Source organism: Varanus komodoensis, unplaced genomic scaffold (genome assembly GCF_004798865.1).
Source record: "Varanus komodoensis strain SLA01 unplaced genomic scaffold, ASM479886v1 scaffold12, whole genome shotgun sequence".
Lineage (NCBI taxonomy): Eukaryota > Metazoa > Chordata > Lepidosauria > Squamata > Varanidae > Varanus > Varanus komodoensis.
This window is the reverse complement of record NW_025335349.1, coordinates 27040385-27060568: the sequence shown is the minus strand read 5'-3', so window position 1 is coordinate 27060568 and position 20184 is coordinate 27040385. Positions and strand designations below refer to the sequence as shown.

At 43.4% G+C, this 20184-nt stretch overlaps 1 protein-coding gene across 1 annotated transcript in view; it reads left to right on the top strand.

Moving 5' to 3' along the window:
- LOC123019037 (acrosin-like) overlaps positions 1-17670 on the top strand; it is a 34562-nt gene extending 16892 nt beyond the window's left edge. Inside the window, exons 9-12 of the mRNA XM_044421477.1 lie at positions 7010-7211; positions 11141-11406; positions 16762-16904; positions 17425-17670. Of these exons, the coding sequence (XP_044277412.1) occupies positions 7010-7211; positions 11141-11406; positions 16762-16904; positions 17425-17670 (857 nt within the window). The remainder of the gene's footprint in view (positions 1-7009; positions 7212-11140; positions 11407-16761; positions 16905-17424) is intronic.
- Positions 17671-20184: the final 2514 nt, after the last annotated feature.

The window sequence follows — 20184 nt, the reverse complement described above, 5'->3', positions numbered from 1 at the left end:
GGAATGTAAACTGACCTTTTCCAATTCTGTGGCCACTGCTAAGTTTTCCAAATTTGCTGGCATATTGAGTGTAGCACTTAACTACATCATCTTTTAGGATTTTGAATAGCTCAGCTGGAATACTGTCTCCTCCACTAGCTTTGTGGTTGCTCAGACTTCCTAAGGCCCATTTGACTTCACATTCCAGGATGTGTGGCTCGAGGTCAGTGACCACCCCATCGTGGTTATCAGGGACATTAAGATCTTTCTTGTATAGTTCTTCTGTGTAATCTTGCCACCTCCTCTTAATCTCTTTTGCCTCTGTTAGGTCCCTGCCATTTTGGTCTTTTATCATGCGCATCTTTGCATGAAACTTCATATCTCCAATTTTCTTGAAGAGATCTCTGGTCCTCTCTATTCTATTGTTTTCTTCTATTTCTTTGCACTGTTCATTTAAGAAGGCATTCTTATCTCTTCTAGCTATTCTCTGGAATCCTGCATTCAATTGGGTGTATTTTTCTCTTTCTCCCTTGCCTTTCACTTCCCTTCTTTCCTCAGCTATTTGTAAAGCTTCCTCAGACAGCCAATTTTCTTTCTTGCATTTCTTTTTCTTTGGGATGTTTTTAGTTACTACCTCTTGTACAATGCTGCGAACCTCTGTCCATAGTTCTTCAGGCACTCTATCAGATCTAATTCCTTAAATCTATTTGTCACCTCTACTGTATATTCATCAGAAATATGATTTAGGTCATACCTGAGTGGCCTAGTGCTTTTCCCTACTTTCTTCAATTTAAGCTTAAATTTTGCAACCAGAAGCTCATGATTTGAGCCACAGTCTGCTCTTGGTCTTGTTTTTGCTCACTGTATAGAGCAGGGGTCGGCAACCTTTAACACTCAAAGAGCCATTTGTACCCATTTCCCACAGAAAGGAAAACACCGGGAGCCGCAAAACTCTTTTGACCTCTAAAATAAAAATAATACTGCATATATCATTTTTTACCTTTATGCTATTTATAAAAAAACCTATAGTGTGTTGCATTTATGAAACAGATTGGGGGCTGTGCTGTGCTGGCGCGTGTCGCAGATCGGGGGCTGTGATGCATATTTTGAGCGACAGAGCAGCGGCAGAGGGATTCAAGAGCCACATGCAGTTCCGGAGCCGCAGGTTGCCTACCCCTGGTATAGAGTTTCTCCATCTTTGGCTGCAGAGCACATAGTCAATCTGATTTCTGTGTTGACCATCTGGTGATGTCCATGTGTAGAGTCATCTCTTGGGTTGTTGGAAAAGAGTGTTTGCTAAGACCATCGTATTTTCTTGACAAAATTCTACCAGCCTGTGCCCTGCTTCATTTTGTACTCCAAGGACAAACATGCCTGTTACTCCAGTTATCTTTTGGCTTCCTACTTTGGCATTCCAGTCCCCCATGATGAGAAGGACATCATTTTTTGGAGTTAATTCTAGAAGGTGTTGTAGGCCTTCATAGAACCAGTCAACTTCAGCCTCTTCAGCACCAGTGGTTGGGGCATAGACTTGGACTATTGTGATGTTGAATGGTTTGCCTTGGATTCGAACTGAGATCATTCTGTCATTTTGGAGATTGTATCCCAGTACTGCTTTTCCTACTCTTTTATTGACTATGAAGGCTACTCCATTTCTTCTGAAGGATTCTTGCCTGCAGTAGTATACCTGATGGTCGTCTGAATTAAATTCACCCATTCCTGTCCATTTTAGTTCACTGATCCCTAAGATGTCGATGTTCAGTCTTGTCATCTCTTGTTTGACCACATCCAGCTTGCCTTGATTCATGGATCTTATATTCCAGGTTCCTATGGAGTGTAGATCTTTGCAGCATCGGACTTTCCTTTCACCACCAGATACATCTGCAACTGAGTGTCCTTTTGGCTTTGACCCAGTTGCTTCATTCTTTCTGGCGCTACTAGTACTAGCCCTCTGCTCTTCCCCAGTAGCATATTGGACACCTTCCAACCTGAGGGGCTCATCTTCCGGCATCATATCTCTTTGCCTGTTGATATTATCCATGGGGTTTTCATGGCAAGGATACTGGAGAGGGTTGCCATTTCCTTCGCTAGTGGATCAGCATTTGTCAGAGCTCTCTGCTATGACCTGTCCGTCTTCGGTGCTCCTGCACGGCATAGCTCATTGCTTCATTGCGCTACACAAGCCCCATTGCCACAGCATTGCAGTGATCCATGAAGGGATCACTAACAACTTCTAAAGCCTCCGCCCCGAGGCTTCGGCGATGGGTGCGGCATAAAAATGTTATAAATAAATAAAATAAAGACCAAGCTATAGATAACTCCCTGGAAAGTAAATTAGAAAAGGGATGCAGCTACAACAGAAATGCTCCTTCACCTGCTGCTGACCTGCTTAGTAGTTCTTGATGAAGGCCCAAAATATAGGCTGCATCTGTTATGTTATTAATAGATATAGTTAGATGGTATGAATACAGTTGCCCATGAAGTAATCAGGAGTTGTCCAGGTGTCCCTGAAAGGTATTTGGAGATGTAAATTCTAGAGATCTTTTCAGCTGTATTTCTATCAACAAAGACATAGCACAGAACTGTGTGGAAATGGTGTTGGAATGGAATTTATTTATTTATTTATTATTTGTATTTGTATATCACCCTAGTAGCCCAGAGGGCTCTCTGGGTGATTTACAAACTTTAAAACCTACCAATCCTAAACAAATAAACAAATTGGCTATACCATGACAGTATAAAATAGCTTAGTTAAAATGAATTAATTAAGTAAATAAATATAGCATTAAAATTAACAAACTTTAAAATATAGGTTAAATAAAATGGTCTTGACCTGGTGCCAAAAAGCATATAATGAGGCGAATCTTTCTAGGGAGCACATTCCATATTCGGGGCGCCACTGCAGAGAAAGCTCTCCTCCAAGTACTCTGTCTCCTGACCTCTTTCAAAGAGGGTTCCCAGAGGAGGGCCTCTGCTGCCAATCTTAGGGGGCGGGAGGGCATATAGGGAAAAAGGCGTTCTTTAGGTATCCTGGTCCCAAGCCCTTTAGGGCTTTATAGGTAATAAACAGCACCTTGAATTGAGCCTGACTTCAATGGGAAGCCAATGGAGCTGACAGAGGACTGGAGTTATGCAAGAATAACGACCAGTCCCCGATAGCATCCTGGCAGCTCTATTTTGCACCATCTGAAGTATCCAGACCATCTTCAAGGGCAGCCCCACGTAGAGTGCATTACAGTAGTCCAAACGGGAGGTAACCAGTGCAGGTGTCACTGTTGCCAGGCAGTTCTCCTCCAGGTAAGGATGCAGCTGATAGATCAGCTGGAGCTGAAGGAAAGCTCTCCTCGCCACCACTGTCACCTGGGCTTCCAGGGACAGTTCTGGGTCGAGGAGCACTCCTAAGCTGTGAGCCCTGTCCTTTAGAGGAAGTGCAGCCCCATCCAGGGTAGGGCCCACGTCACTTACCCGGAAGCTCGAATCACCTACCAACAGAACCTCCATCCTATCTGGATTGAGCTTCAGTTTATTGGCCCTCATCCAGCCCATTACCTCGGCCAGGCACCGGTTCAGTGCAGCCACTGCCTCACCTGGATTAGTTGAAAAGGAGAGGTAAAGCTGGGTGTTATCAGCATACTGACGACTCCGCAGCCCAAACCTCCTGATGACCTCTCCCAGCGGTTTCATGTAGATGTTAAATAGCAAGGGGGACAAAATGGAGCCCTGTGGTACTTCATGGCAGAGTTGCCATGGCACAGAGCCAAAGTCCCCCAGCACCACCTTCTGGAATCAGCCGGCAAGGTAGAAGCGGAACCACTGCCAAGCAGTGCCTCCTACGCCCAGTCTCGACAGCCTATCCAGAAGGATACCATGGTCGATGGTATCGAAAGCCACTGAGAGGTCCAGGAGAACCAACAGGAACACACTCCCCCTGCCCCTCTCCCTGCACAGGTCATCATACAGGGCAACCAGGGCAGATTCTTTTCCATAACCGGGTCTGAAACCAGACTGAAATGGGACCAGATAATCAGTTTCATCCAAGAGTGCCTGGAGTTGTCCTGCCACCACCTGCTCCAACACCTTGCCCAAAAATGGGATGTTGGCCACCAGTCTATAATTGGTGGCCATCTCTGGATCCAGGGATGACTTCTTTAGGACAGGCCTGATCACCGCCTCCTTTAAAGAAGCGGGGACCCGGCCCTCCCTCAGTGAGGCGTTAATAAGCTCCTGGATCCAGGAACCAATCCCATGTTTGGCTTTGGTAAGTAACCATGAAGGGCAAGGGTCAAGTAAGCAGGTAGTTGGATGTACTTGCCCAAACACCTTGTCCACCTCATCAGGCCTCATTAACTGAAATTCATCCAATAAAGCTGGACCAGACGGTGTTCTGGACACCTCCCCTAGAGGAACTGTATCAACTGTGGAGTCCAGCTCGTGATGAATCTGAGCAATTTTCTCCTTACAGTGCTGGGCAAAGTCGTCACAGTGGGCAATTGATGGTGGCACAGGACCTTTTTTAGGGCCTGGATGTATTAGCCCATGTACCACTTGGAAAAGCTCCGCTGGATGGCACTGTGAGGAGGCAATGGAAGTGTCGAAGAATTTCTTCTTCATCACCCTCACTGCCACAGCATTGGCTTGATAATGAGCACATAAGCATGTTCGGTTAGATTCATCCCGTGATTTCCTCCACCTGTGCTCTAGTTGTCTACCAACCCGCTTCATCGCCCGTAATTCAGATGTATACCATGGAGATGAGTAGGCTCTGCCTGGCAAAAGAGAATGCTTAGGAGCGATCACATCAATAGCTCTGGTCATTTCCCCATTCCACAGCTCAACCAGAGCATCAACAGGAGCGCAAGCTTTGTCAACCGGAAAATTCCCCAGAGCCCTCAGGAATCCATCTGGATTCATCCGGCTCCGAGGGTGGACCATCGTAATGGGGTCCGCACCCTTTCAGAGGGAAAGGCCAGCTCCGAGCTCAAGCCTCACGAGGAAGTGATCTGACCATGACAAGGGAGTCAGACACAGGCTCCTCACTTCCAGATCACCCTCTTCCTGCCCTGTCGAGAAAGCCAGGTCCAGAGTATGACCTCATTTGTGGGTTGGGCCAATGACATGTTGAGACAGCCCCATGGCCATCATGGAAGCCATGAAGTCCTGACCCACCCTGGTCAGAACAGTCTCAGCGTGGAGATTGAAGTCCCCCAGTATCCTAGTATAAACAGTACAAAAGCTGAATAAACCGTTTCTTTAAAAAAGAGAACAAATATTTCTAAGTTGAACAGGGTTGATATTTTTATTTTCCTAATTTTTATTTTAAAAGAAACCAATGATTCATTCTAAATTATCATTTGGAATACAAAACTGAACTGTATTTTGGAGTTGGGGAACAGTTTTGTCTTAATCATACTGAAATTATGCATGGAGTAGGTCTACCCCATGCACAACTATGTTGGATCTGACCCAATGTGTTTTACAAGCTGAACCTGTGTACTCAGAAGGATCACAGAATTTGATGGATTTTAGTTCTATTCTTAGGATTGCAGTCATGGATTAGTAACATGATTGTGATGCTTTATTAGTGGTTTGTTAGTATGTTTGTGTATTGTGTTGAAGTTTGTAGTCAGAGTGTTAGCTCCTTTGAGTATAAATAGTAGAAAAGCTAAGTATACATATATATTCTGGGGGCATGAGCATGGGTTTTCGTTGGATTCAGCTTTGGAGGCTGTCCTGATATGCTCTGCACTTCCAACAGCTCCCAGGACCATCTGGCAGGGAATAGCTAGCTAGAACTGAATCTGGGCTGTAACACATTCAATATGGCCTGCCGGCCTGTCCACCTCCTCCGAGCTCCACTGTGATCTCTTCGGCTTCTCTGGTGACCAGCATTGCTAGCCTTCCCAGTGTTGCTGTGCTGCTTCTTCAAAAGAACTTAATTGTTTTCTGCACTCCCTGCAGCACTCTGTCATTCTCTCAAGTGCTTACAGATCAATAGAAGTGTGGGCATTTTTGGCAGCACTCTGGCATTGCTGAAGCAGTCACTGTTTAAGATTCTTTTCAGCAGCATCTGAAATCAGCTTCAAAATCAAGAATCAAAATTGGTCAGCCTCAAAGGCTATCACAAAAAGGAAGGTAGGACACAGAATAATCAACTCAGGTTGTAGCAACCCAGATTCATGCTAGATATCAGGAAAAGTTTCCTCAGAGCAATAAGACTCTGGAACCAGTTGCCTAAAGAGGTCATGGGCTCCCACACTAGAAACATTCAGAAAGAAACTGGACAGTCATGTGAGTGGCATGGTGTAAACGTCTGTCCTGCAAGAGCAGTGGGTTGGATCCGATGGCTGGCTTAGCCCCTTCTAGCTCTCCTATTCTATGATTTTATGTCAGGAGCCATGGCAGATGGACTGAGTGACCAGGAGGAAGCACTGCTTTTGTTCCATGGTGAGGGAATTCTGGCTTGAAGGTTTCCAAAGCTTAAGTGAAGACCAGGACATTGAAACAAGGGAGAAGGCAGGCTTCACTGAGAGATGCTGTGAGCTATGGACAGGGATGCTTCTTTATGAAAATGAAAGATCAGTCTTACTTTGTGAGGAGGTGCTTAGTGTAATGAAAAAATGCAAATTTGTTTTCCTTAAAAGGGCAGGCAGTTTCAGGAAAGGGGCAGCATTAAACATATGTGTGTTTAGATGGATGTGTTGGCATTGCACCAACCCCAATTTTGATTTTTTCATTGCTCACTTATGGCATTAGACTCAGTCACCTCTGGAATGTGATGCTTGACAGACTTCAAGGGAATGTAGTCCTCATGGTGGCAGTGGTGGTGTTACTGGGGGAGATTCCCTGCCCCAACTTTAAAAAAGCAAAAGAAAATAAGGCTTGGTTCACAGATAATATGAAATGATGGTTTATTTAGTAATTGGTCCTTTATATTTGTTTCAAAGACTGTGTTGTTATTGAATGTTAGTTGTGTTTTATGAACACAGTCAGACAGTACATTTCACCAGTAAACCTATGTTTTGATTTCTAGAATGTGGCACAAGGCCTGTTGTGGACGAGATACCAACAGGGAGTCGGATTGTAGGTGGACATGATGCTCAGCTTGGGGCATGGCCATGGCAAGTTAGTCTTCAAATATACCGCTTTGGTGTAGGGTATATGCATATGTGTGGTGGATCTATAATCAATCACAACTCAGTACTGACAGCAGCACACTGCATTAAAAAATGGAAGTAAGTATCCTACAGTTCAAAGCACTTTCTCCAGTTTAGGTGAAAGAAACATGTTGATAACCCTGCTTTTGCTGAATTTGGAAATGTGTAAAATACTCAGTGTTTGTACATAAGTCTGTGGATCCAGTTTGTTCTCCTGAATGTATTTGTTAGGCTAGGCTGGAAAAGTACGTTATAGTCAGTATTGTGGCATTCCTATCTTTTACTTGGGAAAAGACATCGAAAAATGAAAAGAGAGTAGGATCGGCCATGGGAAACACAGGAGAATGGCTGTTTGTGTACGAAATCTGCATGCTTGTGATGTCAAAAGCTGCCTCACCAGTTTCTTCCTGATATTTATTTGCACAGTGGTAAACCATTAGGGATAGGTCAGAGGTGAGGAAAACCAAAATGGATTAGGAGAAGTAGTGATACAGGTCTTTCAAGAAATGTTGAACTAGGTTAAGTTGCATAGGATAATTTCCATCAGAAAAGTTTCTGATGCCTTATTTAATTTAACATATTTATTTTATTTGTACTTAGTAAACAAAGCTCTTAAAAGGTGTTCCATATTAGTTTGTTGCCCTAATGCATTACCAGTATTTGACAAGAAATATTTGAGGGGGAAATTAAAACCCATCTAATGTGATTTAAATATTCACATGTGTAATTTTTATCGGAATGCTTGTAAAGAATATGGCCTGTGCATCCTTTGCATTGATTACATTTAAGGAAAAAAATGAAGGTACTGAAAATTATTGACAGAGCAGCCAAAAGAATTTGGCACAAGAGGCTGACAACCACTCATCTCCAACTTTGACACAGCCTAGCTTGCCTAATAAGATCTTCATAGCTAGCAGCCTTTCATTGTTGCTAATAAAGTTATGAAATGGACGTTCTTCCACATAAAAACAAGCACTGGCAAATGTTCCACCTCGCATTGGAGGGGAGGAGGAAGCAGGCAGGCAGGGACAGGAGAAGGCAAATAGATGGAAACCAGAGCTAGACCACCTGGAGATTGTAAAAGCAAGCAGGGAACAAAAAAATAACAGGCTGAAGTACCTTGGGGAGGAAGAAGAAAAGGAACAGTTTAGGAGATGGAAAGGAGCAAGAGCTAAGACAAAGGTGGGCCCACCACATGTGGCCCCTGCTACTGAATTTCACAGTGGCAGCAAAAAATTTGGCAGTTTGTGGGACTGCTAGAAAGGGTCCAATTTAGCTGAGGAGCAGGCTAGCCTTGATATTTTTAATGCTCTGTAGAGGTTTGTTGCTAAAATGTGATGGCATGCGTGCAACTTTTCCTGCTGCCACCCTGGAATTCATTGGTGGAGGAGCAGGCGCACAGCAGATACTACATTCAGGAGGGTCAGCCAGGATCCCCAGAGCCCCAAATGTTCCGCAACCCTGAACTAACAGAGACTGAGGAATGCAGAGCCTGAGAAGGGAGAAGTGGAAGAAATGGGAGGCAAAGCAAAGGAAGATGAGGGCAAAGCCAGTTAGCCAGCCTCCAGGAAGGGAAGTTGAGGCTTCGGTATTCACCTTCCTGCTCAGCTACAGTCCTAAATTGTGCCAGTGAGCTGCATGAATTGAACATGATGTTCAATTGATTATACATCAATTCACGTATAAGCTACACTGAATCCCAGTGTCGGTGTCCAGGAAGGAAAACCTGTGGCTCTGCTGATGAAATGGGACTCCTGTTCACAACAGTTCCAGCCACCATGGCCAGAAACACCTGCAAGGCCTCCACCCTGATTGATTCAGCTATACTTTACAGGAGATTTAAAAATAATCTGCTGTTATTTTATGTGCATAATGGAGTGTCTTGAATGTGATTTTCTTTTACAAGTATAAAATAGATCAGTATCTGTACAAAAACCGAAGCATGCTTTGTTCATAGCTATGCATATTGCTGAAATTAGTTCAGCCTTGATCCAGAAAGCATACAGTCCTGCTTAGAGTGAAGATAAGATCTTGGTTCCCCTTCTGCACTGGTTTTGCAGTGCTGCCTGTGTCCATCTGGGTGTCCAGCAATTCACAGTGATAAACTTGTCTGCTGAGACCGTGCTGGCTGAAGGTGCTGTAGCGGTTTGTGCCAAGGGGATGATTCCACATTTACAGGTCAACTTTGTGTCCCTGGTCCATGCTGGCGCTCTCAATTTTCATTACCCCAACAAGTGGGCACCTCGTTTTCATTTTTGCTTTCAAGCTTCTTGTAATATGAGTAACACTTTGCAATATAGAAGTAAGTTCAGGAGTGCACAGAATGGAGTTGTGAAGTACTTCATCAGTAGCAAGAGGCGCTCAAGCACAAGTCTTGGAAGCAGCTCCATTGCTCTGGGTGTTAGAGGCCAAACTAGCAGAGATACCATTCACGCCGTCTGAGTGCATTTGTGAACCGCGTTTGAAAAATGAAGAGCAGGTTCAGAGCAGTAGGGAGGCTTTAACCATTGGTCCTCTGCTGCACTCCCAGTTCAGTTCAGGGAGCCCCGTCACTGACTCTCTGCACTGCAGCGGGGAAGCTCCCATTCGTGCCAGCGGAAACGGTCCTGGCATGAACCCTCAGTCGATTTCTGACACAGGCCATATTAAGCACTTCCCAGGGCATGCAGGTGGCCTGCTTCCACCTCCATTCATGGCTTCCCTTAAATGGAACCTGAGGAACAAGTCTGTATGAGACAAGGCTTTGGCCAGGATCCAAAGAACAGGGAATTGCCAACAGCTTTGGCAGTTTTCCTCGCTTTCAGAACAGAATTGCAGTGCAACCTGAGGGGGCTGCTGCTCAAAAACCACAAACCCTTCCCAGGTCCACAGGATTATTCATGCCATTATTTGAATGCTGGCAACATAACTGCAGTTCTGACTCTCTGCTTCCATGTTATCTCTTGTCCTACTGTCCTTATTTTCCAGCTTTCAAAAACGAATTATCCTGTCAAATGTGATAAACCTGCCTTCATGCCCAAAATAGTACTCAAGTAACAATAGTAAATTCCAGGAAAAAACAGAAATGCTTTAAAAGATAAAGTATATTAAGAACACAACAGTATGATCTGATGTAGCTGCCCACAACTCTCTGAACTCAAGAGGATTCTGCGCCTCCTAGCAAGGGAGGGAGGAGAGCAGAGATGAAGGCGAAGGTTGCCCCCATGCTTCTCCTGCCCTGAAAAGACCAGAATGACCAATTTGGCCCTCTAAATCCTTTGCCCCTGCTCACGAGGAGGATGCGTTGAGGCCCCAGCAGGATGCATCACATCCTGGGGCAGGTTTGCGCTACCAATCCCTGTCTGCCAGATTGCCCAGTCAGTACAAGCTGAGGGCAGTTTTCTGACTTCATAGCCAGTATTGGTGCCGTTCTTCCTGTGCCAGCTGCAGTGGCAGAGGGAGGGCACAGCAAGGGCAGAGCCCCTGCCCCAACTTTGGAACATATTTCTGGGGTTGGTGCTGGGACCCTGACCTTTTCTGCTGCCCTCCACAGTCTGTCTAGCAGCCATTGGATTGTGCCCTGAAGTGCAGATTCTGAAAAGAATTTCTGTACACAGAAACTGGCATAATAAAATCATAGGTCTGCAAAGAGAGAAGAACTACTTATAATGTTGCCATAATTACAGGTAAATTTCTAGACAAATACATTGTCATGATGAGAAGCTTGAGAAGCTACAATTTTTAAGGGGAATTCTTGAATTGAAATTTAAATATGATAGCACACATGTTGAACTTGTTCCACAACAGGTCACCTTTGTCTGTGTATGTGGTTATATTATGCTTATCTGAAGTCACCTTAACCATTATTTCACCATTCAAGAGAGCCTGGCTCTGTGCTTGTCAGTTTTGCTCAAGGTGAGAAGCAAGAGAGAGAGCTCTCAGGTGTGAAGCTTGTGCAGTGGCTGGTCACTTTGAGGCTTGCAACCTACCAAGGGCTTGATTCTACCCAGGCTTTTATTCTGTCCTAGGGACCCTGCATTCTGGAGGGCTGTGATTGGAATGCATCATCTCTCCAAATTCCAGCCTCATACTGTAAAGAGCCGGATCAGAGCCATTATTATCCATTCCGAATATAACAAAATCACCTTTCAGAATGATCTTGCCTTGTTTAAACTAATACACTCTGTTGAATTCAATGACTATATTCAGCCCATCTGCTTGCCTGACACTCCTCTACCTCTAACGGAGGACTCACCGTGTTTCATAAGTGGATGGGGAAACACAATGGAGAAAGGTAAATCTTTAGCTTAGATCAATCTGTTCTTAAGAGTGAAAAAGGAATGCTAGATTTAACCAAATGTATACTCTTTGCAGTGGATGGGAGCTATTTTGGAGGGAATAATTTCACCATGCAAAGGTTGTACAGCCCCCTCAGTGGGAAGCCCTTCCCTGAATCTGGGGGTCAAGGCAGCAGGTAAAAACAGAACTTGGAACCCAGACCTCACGAACTTCTGTTAAATCTGGATTCCAAACTGGACTGTGTATGCTCAGGGAAAAAAATGCAGGAGGTAAGACAGAAGGACACAGGTAAGGTTCCGTCTATTTGGAAGCATTAGCGCTGGCACTCTGAAACACTGGCTGCCCTCCACTGCAGTAGCAAGACCCCTCTGGAGTTAATTGAAATGACCTCCATCCACTGAAAGCAACCCTGCTCTTCTTTTCTCCTTTAGAGGGGGAGTCTGTGCAGGAGTGGGATGTAAAATATTAGGATGGCCATCCCAGATGAGGCGCTGCATTGTAGAAAGTTGCACAAAGGATTTATTTGTTGGAGCAGCCACCACGTGAAGCCTGCCATGGAAGAGGTGAACAGCTTATAGTTCTGATCAAAAAGATTCGACTACCCAGGTAGCTACTCTGTAGGGATTGTTTCCCACTAAAGGAGCCAGAAGCCACCCCCTGGGAAATAGGCAGTGAAGCTGGGTGATGGTTCAGCAGGTAGTGCCTCATGAGCTGGAGAGATGTCTACTCTACCTATCTTGCCAAAAATGGCTTTGAAATTTCTTTGTGGTAATGGAATGAGAGGTATGGAACTCTTCCATCTATTTCATGTACTGCCTATGGTTCTTCAAGTATCAGATGTGCCATGCATCAGGATACAGAAAGATGTTTTACTCCAGGTCAAATGGCTTGTCCATCCAGCCCATTTTTGTGGTTCCTCAGGGGTGCTGATTGTTCAAAGTTTTTCTTAAACTAGATTTCTTAGTAGGATTTAGACTACTAAATCCTTTTAGTGCAAGATACCAGGAATTGAAACTGGGATCTCTTGCATTCAGAGCTTTTTCTCTACTGCTGAGCTCTGGTCACCTGTCATATTGTTCCTTTAGGGCACTTAAGCCTGGGACAGAGAGAAGGTAACACTGTTTCTTGGCCATTATGGAATAGTGAGTGATTCTTGGAAATACTCCATAACTGCACTTGAAAGTTTGCGTGATGTTTCACAAATGGAGAGGTCTCAAAGTATGACCATTTAAAATAAAACTTTGGGCCCAGAATTTCCCAAATTGGCATGCTGATTAGGATCTCTGAATACCATGTGCAGATTTCATTGAGGAGAACTGAACAATAGAAGTCTAGCAGAGAAAGATCCTTTAAGGAAACAGATCAGGTGAAGATGGCTCTGTTCTCTAACATCTTTGGGCTGGTGGGCAGGTTTGAAATTTCAGATGTGCAAGGCTTCAAGCTTTGGTGGTTGCCAGTCAGTCCCAGACACTCTTGAATGGGATAGTACTTAGCTCTATTTCTGTCACGTGTTCTTCTGGATAAGTTGCCTGGGTTGAGAGTTGGGGGCACTGCACTGCAACCATTCTGCTCCTGGTTGATTTCAGAAGGTGATGCTGAGGAATGTTTGCTCTGTCCCTTGACAGCTATGATATGGGGTTCCACATAGCTCTTTTTTTGTCCCCTCTGCTGTTTAATTTTTCTGTGAAACCTTGGGGAGAGGTTATCCAGAGGCAAGGGCTGTGTGACACTCTGCTCTCTCTTTCCTTTTCATCAAATCCAGGTGAGGCATCTGAATCAGTGCTTGGCCATTGCAGTAGATTGGAGGGAGGTGAATAAGCTGGGGCTTAGTCCAGAGAAGATGGAGGTACTGTTAGTGGATGGTTCATCCATTCAGATGAGTGATATTTGGCCTGCTGCACAGGGGGTTGCTCTCACCCTGAATGGTTTGGCTTCATAGTTTGGATGCAGCATTTGGTTTGTCTGCTTCATGCAGGGTCCAGCATTGTAACAAGAGGCCCAGATCACCTTTTAACTTTTTAGGTTGCAGTTTAGCTTGTTAACATTGAGTGGCCACCGTGATCCTGTCAGGCCAGTGCTTCTCCAGTGCTTGTCTGGGCCCTGTTCACGCCTGTCTCCAGGAGCCCCTGCCAAAGGAAGTGGGGTGGTTGGCTACAAAGAGATAAGCCTTTTCTGCTATGGCACTCCAGTTGTGGAATGGAGTTCCCTGATGCACACTCGCCTGGGGCCGACACTGTGCTATTTCTGGCACCAGATGAAAGTTTTCCTGTCTTCCCATTTTAGCCTTTGATTTCTGTCATTTTAAATCTTACTATATTTTAAACCTTCACATTGCTGCTAGGTTTCACTTTAGTTTTACTTCTATTTTATACTGCAATTTTAAACTTTGGCATTCTCTTTTTGTATCTAGTGGTTTTGATTCCAGTGAACTGTCAAGAAAACTTCAATTACTGGATAGTTTAGAAATGACACAAATAAGCTTGCCACTTCTCTCCATCAGACAAAATATTATGAAAAGTTGCTGCAGCTATTTTTGCTTTTTCTGTGACACAGAGAATACCCAATTGATGGAACCTCATGTTGGAGGAAAATGATTTTCTATTTCTATTAGTCTGGGCTTTCATAGTTCAGCCCCTCCAGCTGCTAGGCAAAGCTACCTTAATTGAGCTTCTGTTGACATTTTTTTAAAAACTAGCACGGCATCCAACATAATCTCCAGTGTTGTTAATATAAAGACCACTTAGTTTTTGTTTTAACACCAGAAGAAGATATTTCTGAGTAAGAGCTGAATTTTATATTTTTATATTACTTGCCTTTCTTGCTCCCAGCCACCCTGTTGGCAACTCCAAATGAAAGATGAACCCATCACATCATTACTAATGCTGTTCCCAAATGCTTGCAGTCATTTCCTCCCGGGACTGTGAGCATGCAAACATCATCTCTCCACCATCATGTCAGCTCTTCTCTGCTTCCCCCCACCCTCACTCACCTTTTTAAATTTTTTATTATTTTTGGTAACCTCTTGCTCAATGAAGAGATCTAGAGAGCTTGAAAGTTGTGTATTTTGAGAGAGCTTTTCGATGGCCTAATCTGATATTACAGCAATGCAGATTGCCAGGCAGGTTAACTTCCATCTGCCTGCAACAATGATATAAAGTTCAGCCTTGCTTCTGCTCTAGTTAATGAATTGGCATGAACCAATTGGGAAGAACTCTCATCTTCAAAGCATTTGCTATTTTAAGCAACAGAATTTCGAAGATGGCATGTCTTTAGTTGGGCTGATTAATTCTGTAACATTGTTAAATATATTTGTTGATCCTCAAGTTAAAAAGAAATCAACCAGGCCTGTGCATTCTGGGAAAAACAGGAAAAAAACCAAATTGAAATCCTGCTCTCAGGCATTCCACAGTCTAAGAAAAGCTGCCTTCCACAATCTGCATAATTTGAGCCCTGCAGGTTTTGCTAGAGGGGATTTCTAACTGGTTTAGTGAGGACACTTCAGTAGGAAAGGGAAGGAGGCTGCAAGGGACTCCCACTAACACACATCCTGGCCTCTCCAGTTCCCCCCTCCCCTCCCCTCCTCCAAATGCACCCTTTCATCGTTGAGTTTCCAACCTTGGGCAAGCAGGCAGCCTGGTTCTTTCCGTGTCACCAATGAGGGGTAAGGGAGTGGGTCAGCACATTGACTTCCCCTTCTGAGGTGAGAGCGCTGCCTGTGGCTTCAGGAAAAAGTGTGAGCACACCTGTGGTCCCTGGGACATTCTCCCTGGGATCATAGGATTGCTGTTCTACTCTGTTTTTGCTCTTTCACTTGCTGAAAATTCTTAGGAGTTAAAGCGTACACACAGCCTTCAGCAGCAGCATCCATATGGGCTTGATTCCTGGTGGGTGCCTGCACGAGCGTGTGGCATGTGCGCCACCAAGTTAGACTCAGGGCTGCAAGAAGCAGGCTAGAATCTGGGGAGTCAAACCAAGGGAACCCAATGGCTTCCCAGCCCTCAAATGGATTTCTCACACATCCTTATTCCAGAATACTGGTTAGAAATACAATTTAATTCCCGCCCAAGCTCCAGGAGTTAGTAATTACACTTAAAGCCTGGGATCTTGATATTTGAGCAGGTCCTTCTGCTTAATGCACCCTTCCAACTTTCTTCTGCATCCTTCCATCAAAAGCAGTGTGTGGGTATTGCTGAATGTCACGAGGCTTTTCCTTTGGCCCTGCTTAATGCACTGCCCTCTCAAAAGCTTGTCCTAAGACAAGACAGTGTCACCCTGATGCAGAGGGTTTGCCCATGGAACAACCCGGTGGAACATGTTTCTTCAGTTGCAGCTTCTGTCTTGAAGATAGGAGATTGGAGATATTTCCACTCACTTGGCCACTCTATCGTAAATAACTGCTGTCAGTAAAATTCTGGCCAAATTTCTGTGCATTACAATGAGTGCACGGAAACAAATGATGTTTGTAGGTAGCCTGTGGGGGAGGAGGCCACAGTAGGGTATCTGTGTACAGTTGTATGGTTGAGTTGAAGGTATTTATACAGCTATATTTTATTTTGTATACCTCTGGCTGACTATTCTTATTTTTGGTCTGTTGACTACAGTAAAAATGCAACATTTAGACTGATTGCACCATCTTACACTTGGTCACACTGCCTAATCATATTGCGGTTGCAGAGCTGGAATGATGAAAGGAGAATGAGATAAACTTAAAGGCTATGCCATGATATGCAAAGTTCCAGATGCACCTGGGTCTTTGCTACCAAACACAATTTTCCACAGTTTCAACATTTTGGAAAATACTCTGGTGAGGTTATTTTGTAACTTAAGGGAGCAATGCTATAGCTCCTGGGCAAGCATCCCAGGAAGCATGGGATGGCTTGGGATATCCCTGCTGAGGTGGGAGCCCTGATCACAGGAGGGGAGTCAGAGAGCCAACCACTCTCCCTCACAGCCAGCACAAACAGAACCATGCCAGCTGCCTCTGGAGGCTGAAAAGGGGAGCATTCCAGTTGGAGCCTCCTGCTCTCCCCTCTCAAGTGCCATTCCTAGATACACCAGGATCCTGTTAAGCGAGGAAAGAAAGTTGGAAGGCAGGGAGGCGCAGATCACCTCTGCTGTTCCTTCCCCACTGCCAGATAGCCTGGCAGGGTGTAAGTCTGGCGGTTTCTGAGCTGCAATTGTGCAGTCCAGAGGATAGTGCCCTATCAGATTATCTGGACAAGACTGACATGGTACATTAGATTTTGTAAAATTGTGGCCGTTGAACTGTCAGAACACAGTGTTTTGGCTTATTGGCTTGTATAGTAGAGGCTGTTAAACAAGAGGGGCATACTTTGTGTTTTTGTTAAAGGTAGAGCCAGAGACATGTTACAAGAAGTACAAGTAGACATTATTCCATCTGAGCTTTGTAACAGATATGACTGGTACGGAGGGGCAATAAGAGAAGAGATGCTTTGTGCTGGAGCTGAAACTGGAGGTGTTGATAGTTGCCAGGTAAAATAGAGAAACATTATCTTCAACACACGCCTAGATTATATATACTGCCATATAAACACACCGTGTCACATAGAAATCTTGTCAAGTTATGTTATTTCCTATCATTCAGAACTCTTGGACTTCCACCCAGAACAGGCAGTTTAAAAATTCCTTGTTACAACTGCTAACATTGAATGGATTATCATGCACCCTTGGAACTGTACACTGAACTTCAGGATTGGCTTACTGAACATGTAGCTAGAAGTCCTAGAATAGCTATGATAAAACAATGAAAAAGATCTACTTCTAGGTACAGCAATCCGAACAAAACTGGATTGCTTCTAGCAACAGCAATCCAAACAAAACTGAACAAAAAATCCAATTCAGAATTTCCTGACTTATTTGTATTTTCAACAGCACAATATTTTCTTTTGATGACTCTTGAAGTGTACCATTGAACTACAGCCAATCTGCATCCTAAACCTTCAGAAAACCATGGACAGTATGTACATTATTGTCTTTCTGTTCCATATTCTAGGGAGACAGTGGTGGACCTCTCACGTGCTATTTTCCAGATGTCACTAAATATTATCTTGTAGGAATAACCAGCTTTGGCTTTGGCTGTGGAAGACCAAAACTTCCAGGAATTTATGTACGTACAGCTAATTACAGAAACTGGATACATTCACATGTGATTCTATATGACCAAGCCATCACTATGAATATTCCACATGTACTTGTCTTTTTGACTGTAGGGTGGGCTCTCTTCCATAACAATTTATGAAAAAAAGCAAACTTTTCCATTGTACGGGAATGATTATGTTTTAAAGTTGTTGTTTCCTGTTCTTAATAAATGTATTTAGCAACATTTATTATGTTTAACAATTAATAGGCCTTATCATTCCCACCCTAGATTATATATACTGCCATTCAAAGAAACAGTATAATTGAGAAACGCTAAATGACAAAAGGAAGCCATTTGGCTAACAGGGAGGGCTAGAAAGTTGATAGATAAATAAATGTTACCCTAACTTTTCTTTAAAAAAAAACATGTACAGACAGATTTTCCAGTACTGTGCAGATGGCACGTTTGAAATGTAGATATAGCACTTCTTCAGTGCTTCATTACCATTTGATTGTGCCTTAGAGGAAAAAAGCATGAATGTCTAGAAGAAAAGTTATTTTTTCAGGCATTAGTGTTGCATGAATTTGCTCACAAGTAGTTTTTAATAATTGCATATTCTGCTGTTTCTCTTGCACTACAACAAAGTGAACATACCATCCTTTCCATTTCCAAAATACAGTTATAGACTCTTTAAAGGGGGGGGGGGGGTTACAGGCTAGAGTATGCATTCACTCCTATGTTCAAAATGAACAAATTGTAAGGTATTGCCATTTTAACAAGAAAAAACATTAAACCTTCCCACAGAATGAATGAATTAGGTAATTTAAAACTTATTTGGTGAGCAGGAGTTATTGCTGAAATCGAGTTCCACCACCTACTGGCAACTATGTTATATTAAGCTGTTAGATTTGAAGATAGTTAGAATCAATGATAACGACTGCTATTTTACCTGTGCTCCCTACCTTGCTTTATGGTTACAACAAGAGAGGTTGTAAACTATTCCTCTAGTTAAATTACACAAAATGAAATAGATATCTTCTTTATATTTTCTGTGATTATATGCACATATGTTGTTCTTCTTTTAAAAGAAATAGTGCACATCAATGGGATAGCAATTGATTTAACAGATTTTACTCTTAAAACAAAACCATATTAAAACAAGCAAAAGCCCTGCTCTACTCTTGCTTTGAAATAATAAAATAATTTTTGAACATCAAAATCCATTTTGCTTGTGACATTTGCACGGACTTCTTCCACAGAAATGTGGGCTGGAATTAGCAAACTAAAATAAAGCTTTTAGCTGTACTGAAACTTATACAGTGCTCCTAAAAGCATCAGTCCGCTTCTTAAAGTAAAAAAAGACTGGGTTTAGCCAACACAGTAACCCACAGTCCGGGACTGAGTAGGGATTGAGTGAGGGGGGATTGCTGAACCATGGACTGTTGTTGAACATGCATTATCATGTTGCCTGAACAACAAACTATTGTTTAACTACAAACCACCCTTGAAGTTTATTTGTGGTTTGTTTAACTGTGAACTGTGGGTTATTCACCACTGTTTGTTGACTCAGGCAACACACTATTCAATGTTTAAATAACAACCCATTCAACATTAATCCACACTCAACCCATATTCATCCCTTGTATGATGTGATTACCATGCTATCTGAACCCCATCAGAGAATTAACAAGTTTACAATACACATTTACAAGATTCCAACCTTTTGCAAGATTCTCATTATGCAGATCACACTTGTTAGTTGCAGCGACAAGGAAGGCTAAGCTAGCTGCTTGAGCAAAACTCTTGTTTGCTATAAGCCATGTCACTGAACATTGTTGAAATGGTGGTTTTCAGTAAGCAAGCCTAAAGCAGGTTTGCATATGAATTACAGATATTCTACCCGTTTGCCACTTCTTACACTCTATTGCAGGGGTCCTCAAACCTTTTAAACAGGGAGCCAGTTCACTGTCCCTCAGACTATAGCTTGAAAAAAAATGAAAAAATTTCTATGCACATTGAACATTAAAAATTAATTTAAAATGTTTGCTCTGCTCTCTCAGTGTTACTAACAAAGGGGTAAGTGTTCTTTAAAATCCTAAATGAAACTCTCAACTCAGAGATCTCTTTTCAACATTTTATTCAATTACACAAACAAACAAGGCCTTCATGCACTCTCACTCTCACTCTGTAATCACATTCTGGCCCATCTCCTGCAGTCAGTCAATCTGAGGCAAGGGTATTGGGTGACCAGGGTGCAGTGCTGTTCTGGCACATCAGATGCTGGATTTTGACTCCTTTATACTGCTCCTTGTCTTGTTCTCAGCCCTTTTCCAGTTGCCACAGTCTTGAGACTCCTCCTGTACACGTGCTGTTTTAACACTTCTCGCCCCGAGTCATGGGTATATCTCCAACCACATCTTTATGCCATTAGCGGTTTAGTTCCTGGCCACATTTACCCAGTTTCGGTTTTAACTGTCCATGCATATGGAGTACAGCCTACACATAACATCTACAGCCTTACTCTTTCATACCAGGCCTCAAGCCTTGTGCTCAAATCTGGCTGCAGCAGAAGCCCAAGATGAGGTGGGGAAGAGCATGTCCATATTCAAGGGACATGGCTACAAGACAACCAAGGCACCAAATATAGTATTTTGCATAATGCAGCTGATGACT